Genomic DNA, 8,838 nt, shown 5'->3' with positions numbered 1-8,838 from the left:
TAACTGTAATTCAGAGATTACAAACACATTCTGTTGATTAAGGCCACTGGCTGATCCTCGGGAGCTCTCAGTGCCACATTCAATTGCCCCTAGTGCCTGTGGAAAACCAACAATGGCAGCGAATTCCTGGCTCGTTGGGTCTGTCACAAATCAAACAAATTCACTCTCCTACACAGGGAATTGGTGATCTCCCTATGCTGCTTGGCCCTCTGCTGTCCCTTCCTGTTGTTGTTCTGGTCATTACCCTGCCTGACCTGAGGTTATCCTCTTCTAGTTTCTCCACAGCTGCACCAGAGGTGGCACAAGTGCTAAATTGACTTAACCCATTATATCTGCCTGAGGTGATCTGTGGACAAATTGCAGGGAATGATCTGGTCAGTATATCTGTTGAGACCTTTGCTCCTGTCCTGAGCATTTTTGCCCAATGGGAAGCTGTATTTTCAGCAATGGGTACATCTTCAACAAGATCATGGCTACTTCAGATCAGCCATGATCTTATTGAATGGCGGGACAGGCTCGAAGGGCTAGATGGCCTGCTCCTGCTCCTTTTTTATGTTCTTATGTTCTGTGTCCACCCACCCCAGTCTGATCAACACCACCCTGGAGGGTCACAACCCAGAACACCTCTTGTTGGTACCAGCCGCATGGATACCAGAACAATGAAGCTGGAATAGAAAGCATGAACGTATACCCTCCTGCAATCACTATTGAACCCCCCTTCCATCACCCTCAGTTCATCACCCTTGCCTTGCCCTCAGTTAAGTTCCAGCCACCCATCTCAATATCAGCCATGACCAGCTCTCAGGGACCCCAATGCTCATCATCCTCAGCAACTCCTCTATCATCACTGAACTTCCCAAAGTTACCCTCAAATCTGAGGTCTTTGGGAGTAAATTTCTCACTATGACCCTTATTCTCCACTATCATTCCAGACTGACACTCTTCCAATACAACATAAAGCTTTTCTACATGGTCCAGTATCCTCTTTCTATCCCCAATCAAAGATCATAGGGCTGCCAACTCCTTCCCATTGGCCAACAGGAGCTGCTCTTCAATACCTCCTCTTTCTCCTGACCTACCTGGGGTCTCGGTTGACTGAGAGCCATGGAACTGGCAGTAACATTACCTTGTTTGGAGGATGGCCATAAAGATGAGAACATACCTGATTATGGTTCTCATCCCTTCAACTCATGGTCATGAGGATATCATTTTAGTCAGCCATTACCATTAACTCCAATCATCCAAGACTGCAATTTCAGGGCAACTGCCATGAGTAGTTTGAGGAATAGTGTGCATCACATTTTAGATCTGCTTTGCTACCTTCTATCCCTCCCCCATCACCCTTTACCCATTCAATACAACTGTTACAAGGATAAGGAAAGTGGTCTTCATTAGTGTGTTTCACAACAACTCTGAGCACAAGTTCCTCAAGCCCTTACTGCAGACATGTTTTCCATGGATCAAAATGTTACACAGAAGCGCCCACATACTGTAGCCGTGACACATCACCCACGCTACCATCTTAATATTTTAAACAATTACTTAAATTATTTAATTATTGTTAATGCTTTTTTATATATTTTTTTTAACTTCAATACCATGTTGAGTACTGTTTTAAACCTTTGGGATAGAGTAGAACCTACCCACTTATCAGATTCTCACCAAATGACCAGCTTCTTTCGTTTAGTAGAATTAAAACAAGTCATAAAGGGTGAGAAAGAGAGAAAAAATGAAGGGAAATAAACACTTCCTGCTCCCCTCACCGAACTCCCCCACTTACCAAACTCCACTCAGCTTTCTTGCTGCACTGTTATCCATGGGATCCTTGTTCCCTGGCTGCCCGATGTTGTAAAGGAACAGCTTCACTAGTTGAGCGCATATGCTTGCGTTGCGTTGAGTTTTTTAACTCTCACTTTCAGTTTCCAATTGTGGAATTCTGTGTCATTCTTTCCTCCTAGTACCTTTGTGCTATCCCTGAAATTTGTAGGTCAGTTCTCACACAGCATGGTTCATTGAAAACTTCAAATTATCATCTGCTTTCAAAGGTATAGACTCAGCTGGAATCTTGCCTTTCAACTTTTCCAGTTCAACTCTGATGTGAACATTTACCTTTGGCTCATGTATTTAACTGTACTAACATGATTGGCAACTATCTTATGGTTTAATTGAATATTGTCTCTCTCTCTCTCTTTTGTTTCCTCTCTCTGGGGTCTTTTTCTGCCCTTTCCCTGTTGGCATGTTTAGGTTTTAGGCTTGCTCTAGCTGTTGATCCCATCGATAACCTGGAACTCTAGAACTTCTTTCTTGCCAATGCACTGGGCTGTCAGACTAACTTGACCTCTTTATATGAATATCTTGCCATCATATAGCTTTAATCTTTCTTTCGAGGGTTTCATTTTCTGGTCACAATGTTGAGCCATTTCAAATAGATCTGTGAAGGTCATTAAGCTGCAAAATGTATCAGTGATATTTCTTGTTCGCTCAATTTCTCTCCCTCTCTCTGCAGTCTTCATGGAAACATTCACAACCCATTTTGATTTGATTTATTATTGTCACGTATTAGCATACAGTGAAAAGTATTGTTTCTTGCACGCTATACAGACAAAACATACCATTCATAGAGAAGAAAACAAGAGAGTGCAGAATATAGTGTTACAGTCACAGCTAGGTGATGAGAAATTTCAACTTAGTGCAAGGTAGGCCCATTCAAAAGCCTGATGCAGTAGGGAAGAAGCTGTTCTTGAGTTGGTTGGTACATGACCTCAGACTTTTGTATCTTCTTCCTGCTGGAAGAAGGTGGAAGAGAGAATGTCCAGGGTGAGTGGGGTCCTTAATTATGCTGGCTGCTTTTCTGAGGTAGCAGGAAGTGTAGACAGAGTCAATGACTAGGAGGTTGTTTTGAGTGATGGACTGGATGATTCTTTGTAGTTTCTTGCAATCTTGGGCAGAGCAGGAACCATACCAAGCTATGATACAACCAGAAAGAATGCTTTCCATGGTGCATCTTGTCACCTACGGATCTGACTGAACTAATCTGTTGTATTGTGTATAGTTCTTCATCACACTCATCTGCAGTGTCTCTCGTGGCCATCTGAAAAGGCTTTCTTGTTTTCTTTTAGCCAAACACTTGTGTTTAAAATGATATTGCTTCTTGCAGTTAAAACACTTTCCCTATGCCAGCAGTGTTCCTTTCCCTATGTATGCTGCCCCACAAAGTATTTACATCCTGCTCTTTTCTGTGACTACTCTGCTTTTAACTGTCCAAATTGCCATGATTCTACTCACTGTGTTACTGCCATGACTACCATTCAATGGTATAAGATGTTTGATTTATCAGAGCTGAGATTTGTGGCATATGCAATAATTCCCAATTGTAAATCACATCAGGTTCTAGGGATTTAACTATATAGCAAGAAAGAACACTTTAAATGGTGAATTCAGAAAGTGTATTAACCATTAAGAAGGTAACAAGTCAGAAAGATAAATAATTAAGTGTCAATTGACAACAATTAGCAGTAATTTACAATAAAAGGACAAAACTTAACTTTAACAATTGAACAGACTTCTCACCTCCTTCTCAGACCAAGCCATGGTGTGATGACTCTAAAAAACATTGATCACTTGTAACACACAACAGCTCACAACACCTCTCCATGAACATTGTGTTCTCCACCTCTCTCTAACCATACCTTCCTCTCTAGAACATAGAACATTACAGCGCAGTACAGCCCCTTCGGCCCTCGATGTTGCGCCGACCATTGGAACGAATCTAACGACCCTCTAACCTAAACTAATCCAATGTTATCCATATGCCTATCCACTGACCATTTGAACGCCCTTAAAGTTGGCGAGCCCACAACTGCTGCAGACAGGGCATTCCACGCCCTTACTACCCTCTCTGTCAACATTTCTCATGAAATGTTATGAGAGAGAACATTTCTCTCTTTTACTACATCTCTCTCTGTCCTTTCTCCACCTCTCTTTACACTTCCCTGTCCTCCTCTCTCTGCCCTTTCTCCCTCTCTCTCTGCCCTTTCTCCCTCTCTCTGCCCTATCTCTCTCTTTCTTAAATAGCTTCTTGACACCTTTTCCTATACTTTAAAATGTTGAAAGTGCCCACCGGAGCCGATTGTTGTAAAATAGCAAATTGGTCAATGACTTGCCGATAATGAAATAAGAATTAACCCGTTGGTTTTGAGCTAATTACACATATTGGTGGAATTTTGTGAGAAAAATTCTAAGTACCCAGCTAGCGTGAAAATGGGAGAGTTGCAGATCCATTTTTTGGGCTGTTTTTACTCCCAACCTTGTATACCTAATCCATAAAAAAATGGCCTAGACTGTTTCTAGCTATTAGAGGTAGTGGGCGGGCTTAATTCACCAGCTGCAGCAGAGGGAGCTGTTGTGCATACACAGACCTTTGTGGCTGCACATGTTCAAAGTCAACAGCTGACAGAGAGAAAGAGTTGTCAGGCCTCTGCTACTGCAGCCAACCTCAACCAGCCACCACTGAGCCCGGCAATCTGGGGGTCTGCAGCCAGGTGCCAGGCTGGCAGTGCCAAGATGCCAAGCTGGCACCTTACACATTCCCGTTGCCCTTGGCCTCCCTGGGGGCCTCAATGACTCCAGTTCTACTGGCGAGAGCAACAAGACTATTCCCCTTTCCTGGGGGGGTGATGTTTTCACTTACTGTAAAGGCAAGTGAGATTGGATGACTGAGCACTGAGCTCACTGACCAGATTGAAAGTTACATTTAAATAAAATTAAATAAATCATTCAGCCTCTTGCTGGAAGTGGGCGAAAGGCTGACCGTGCTGGATATCTGGCTCTGGTAAGATCATGAGAGCCGAGAAGCCAGTCATGATCCTGCTTTCTCAGCTCTCGCCGAACTGTACCAGCTCGCTCTGCCCATCAATGCGCAGGGCAAACATGGCCATTGCCTCAGCTTTTAAGACAATGCTTTCTCTCAAGCTATATCTCTTATCTCAAGGTCAGTTGTCAACCAATAATTAGTTAATGTAGTTGTCTGTTATTTAAAGTTGATGCCCTTTTCAGCAAGGGTCTATCTATTCCCCTCCAGTAAAGGTAAACAAGTCATGATATCTCTTTTTATTCTGTCAGCCTGAAAAATATACAAGCTTCTTATTCCCACAACATTTTAAGAATCTGTCTTTAAAATTAAGTGTTAATAACTTATTCTTAATTATAAAAGTGATCATTTCCAGCCATTCTAACTTATCTTTTAATGAAATACTTATTCTTTAATTGTTTCACAATTAAGGCTGTCTACTTAATGAACCTGGCGGGTTTCCAATGCTGCTGGTTTAGTTTTTATTAAATAGCTCCCATCAATTTTAGCAGGAAATGCTTAAAGACATTTTAATTCAAACTACAAATGAAAGTCACACAAAAATTAATGATTTTGAAAGTACCAACAACGGTCTAATTTTCACTCTGAACCTCAGTGTTGGGTGCATAACGTTAGTCCTTGGCAAAGAAGCCAGCAAAATCAAGGGACCCATGCACCCCGGGCATTTCTCTCTTCCACCTTCTTCCATTGGGAAAAAGACACAAAAGTCTGAGGTTACATACCAACCGACTCAAGAACAGCTTCTTTCCTGCTGCCATCAGACTTTTGAATGGACCTACCTTTTAAATTGATCTTTCTCTACACCCTAGCTATGACTGTAACACCACATTCTGCACTCTCTCCTTTCCTTCTCTATGAATAGTATACGCCGTCTGTATAGCATGCGAGAAACAATACTTTTCACTTTATGCCAATACATGTGACAATAATAAATCAAATCAAATCAAGGCTTTCACAATCTCTGCCATCTGTTCTCTTTGCTTGTCTGTCTGAATTATGGGGTAGACACTCTGTCGCCCCCCCCTCCCCACCTGCCAATGGTGTTAACAATGTAGCTGCTCTCATCTTTATAGGCTTGTTAATTAAGTTTGTGGCAAAACTATGAGATTGCAAGTGAAAAAACCACCACAGAAAACCATCTAATGTGACTGGAGATGGGATTGGAAAACTTACTGCAGCAATTTTGACTCACTCAATAATGCCCTCTTTGCCACTTTTCCTCTGCAGCCAGTAAATTCAGTTGCAAACCGTGTGTGCTTTTCTTTCATCCTTTTTGCTGCAGCCAGTAATCCTGTTACTCTTGAACCTCACCCCTTTACCCTTGACCCTATAACCAACATCTTCCACATGCCTTCTCTCCCCTCTGAACTGACACCCATTACCATCCTCATGCCCACCCTGCTCCTGACCTCCCTTTATCTGCACCACCTGTTTTGCTCATTTCTGTGAACACCTCTCCCCACCCCCATGAAGCTATCTGATACCTGACCATGACTCCAGCCCGAGGCCCACTGCTCACTCTCACTGTCACTGTTTCCTTCACTGCCCAGTGCCCTCAGATCAATCTTCAGGACCTTAACATATTGACAGTAGCAACACTGTCTTTAGAAGCCACCTATATCTGACCAGCCCTGCCTAGAAACCCCTTCCCCATTACAATATGATGCTAGACTTTTCACTCATCCTCAGATATCTGCATTGTTGTTGTTCCTCCTTATCTCCCTCTGTCAATGCCTCAGTCAGTCATCCTCCCTCCCTCCCTCTCTTACTGCCTTAGACAGTCTTTCCCTGTCACCATCAATTGCAACCTTGCTGTCTCCCTTGGACAGCACTGCCCCATTGCCTTGTGACTGCCACCGCCCAATCTCAATTGTTACCTGTTGTGGCTAACGCTCACCCAGAAAGGAGCACCTACTCGTTCCAACTCCAGAAAGTACACTACCTTGCCTGCTGCATGCCACGTATATGCAGTCAGGAATCTGAAGGCATGTATTTCCTGGTCGCCAATTACCTGAGGGCTTTCTGATGCTTCCCTTCAAACCTCCAAGGATTTAATCCCTTAGTTTCACCCTGCCATCAGGAGACTGACTTTTGGCTTCTTTCCCGAACAGGATCACACTCCTGGGATCATTGCTACCAGTGTACACTTGCTTCCTGGAAGATCACTTGGAGGTGGGCACATGCTGGGGAGTCGATCATGCTCACAACTCTCAGAATTAGCTCCCAGCCTCACCTTCAAACACATTTCCATCCACAGTAATATGGCAAGGTAGCTTGAAGAAAGTTTGTCTCTTTTAGACAGGGTAATTGAACCCAGCTGCAAATTGGCAAAGAACATATATGTACTAAAAGCCTGTGGCAGAATAATTGAGATAAATTACCAAGTTACCTTCTTTAAAAGGTTGCAATGTTTTTACTGAATTATAAAATAAGCTCAAGATGCAGTATTTTTTTATTGATCATTGTAAAACGTTGAAAATTGCAGGTCACCGAGATTTTGTTCACATTGACCATGATTTTCCAGTCCCACTGGCCACAGCACTAGAAATTCCATGCTGAAGTCGACAGACCTTTGGCTGGTCCATCAAGTTTTCCCCAATGATTCCTACTGCGGGCAGGACCAGAAAATCCCAGCCTTTACAGTTGTCTTTCCCGAAGCCTGCGGTACAGCCGGACCATGGACATGTTGAGTGGATTAGCAGATTTTTGGTTTTGGCGGAGTAACACAGGGCAAAGTCACACTTTCCAGAAATGTTCTTATTGCTTTCCTCTCACTGGGATCTGAATTTGCCAGTTCCCTATGAATAGCTTCAGTATCTACGGACTTCAAAACTGAGACAAGGTCATCTTGGGCATTCCCATAGTGCTCACGATAAGTGGTCAGTTTCTTCCTGTTCTCCTGATTTTTGATGTGAGCGTATGTCACAGCTGGAACTATTCCCTTTGGTGGAATGTCTCGGGTTGCATTGCTGCCAAAACGGGCAGTGCTTGACATGAGGACATTGTGCATGCATGGTGAACGGTACTGATCACGGAATTCTGTGATCAATGGATGCGGGATTTTTTTTTTCTGCTCAACTGGTCTGGGAAGGACAGGTTTTGGTGCAGGTGCTTTATTTCCTGCTGTAAATTTCCCCTGATATTCAGTGCAAAAATCCGCACTAAGCATCTGGCGTGTTTCTTTTTCATTAGGGTGTCTGTCCCAGTACACATGAGGAGTGGGCGCCCTTTGGATCTCTTTTCGGTTCAGATGATGCACCAGGAATATTTCTTCAGGCTGGGGATTATTCCTTGGATGTTCATACCAAGCACTCCCTCGGAAAGAAACTGCCTTCTGTGAGGTTTTAGATTTATAATCATGTTGGTACACTGTCTCATATGGATCAGAAGGTGCTGCAGTTACCGGACAATCTGGTATGTTCTCGGATCTGATTTTGGTAGGCCTCCCTTTACCATTCCTCTTGACGTGTTGCATTGTCTTCTTAGATGTGACCCAGGATCTCCATTTCTAAAATTCTGTATCAAATTCAGATGGCATCTTTGAGTTGATAATTGATTTTGTATCGCCCTGATCAATTTCCCAGCGATGGCTGTTGTCTTTTTAGGCAACATTTTAAATAACTGTGGGCTTTATAAATGAACCTAATGATTGTGACATCACAACAATAGTGTTATGTCATGACGACACTGTACCAGAGGCTGATGTCTAACGATGAGTTAAAATAGGTGTTCAAATTCTGAAAATCATTGAGACAGATAGAGGTTAAACTATAATCTTCAGTAGTATCTGTGAAATGTCTGGCCTAAGTTAAAGGTGGTTTTGCCCCCACTACTAATCTCAACAGAGTATTGTCATTAATATTTAGAAGTAAATATATCAGAAATTATCTGATGATTTTGTCATTAATCCAATTTATTACAATGTTCCACTAAAATTAGCAATGACAGGGGTTGAAATTCTCAAACCT

General features: G+C 42.7%; 1 protein-coding gene across 1 annotated transcript; it reads right to left on the bottom strand.

The window, feature by feature from the left end:
- Nucleotides 1-7,565: 7,565 nt before the first annotated feature.
- Nucleotides 7,566-8,345, bottom strand: LOC145356185 (testis-expressed protein 26-like). The gene has a single exon (XM_080208796.1). It carries the CDS (start codon nt 8,343-8,345, stop codon nt 7,566-7,568), a length of 780 nt encoding a protein of 259 aa, XP_080064922.1.
- Nucleotides 8,346-8,838: the final 493 nt, after the last annotated feature.

Source organism: Carcharhinus amblyrhynchos, chromosome 20 (genome assembly GCF_965287045.1).
Source record: "Carcharhinus amblyrhynchos chromosome 20, sCarAmb.v2.hapA, whole genome shotgun sequence".
Lineage (NCBI taxonomy): Eukaryota > Metazoa > Chordata > Chondrichthyes > Carcharhiniformes > Carcharhinidae > Carcharhinus > Carcharhinus amblyrhynchos.
This window is presented reverse-complemented; position numbering and strand designations above follow the sequence as displayed.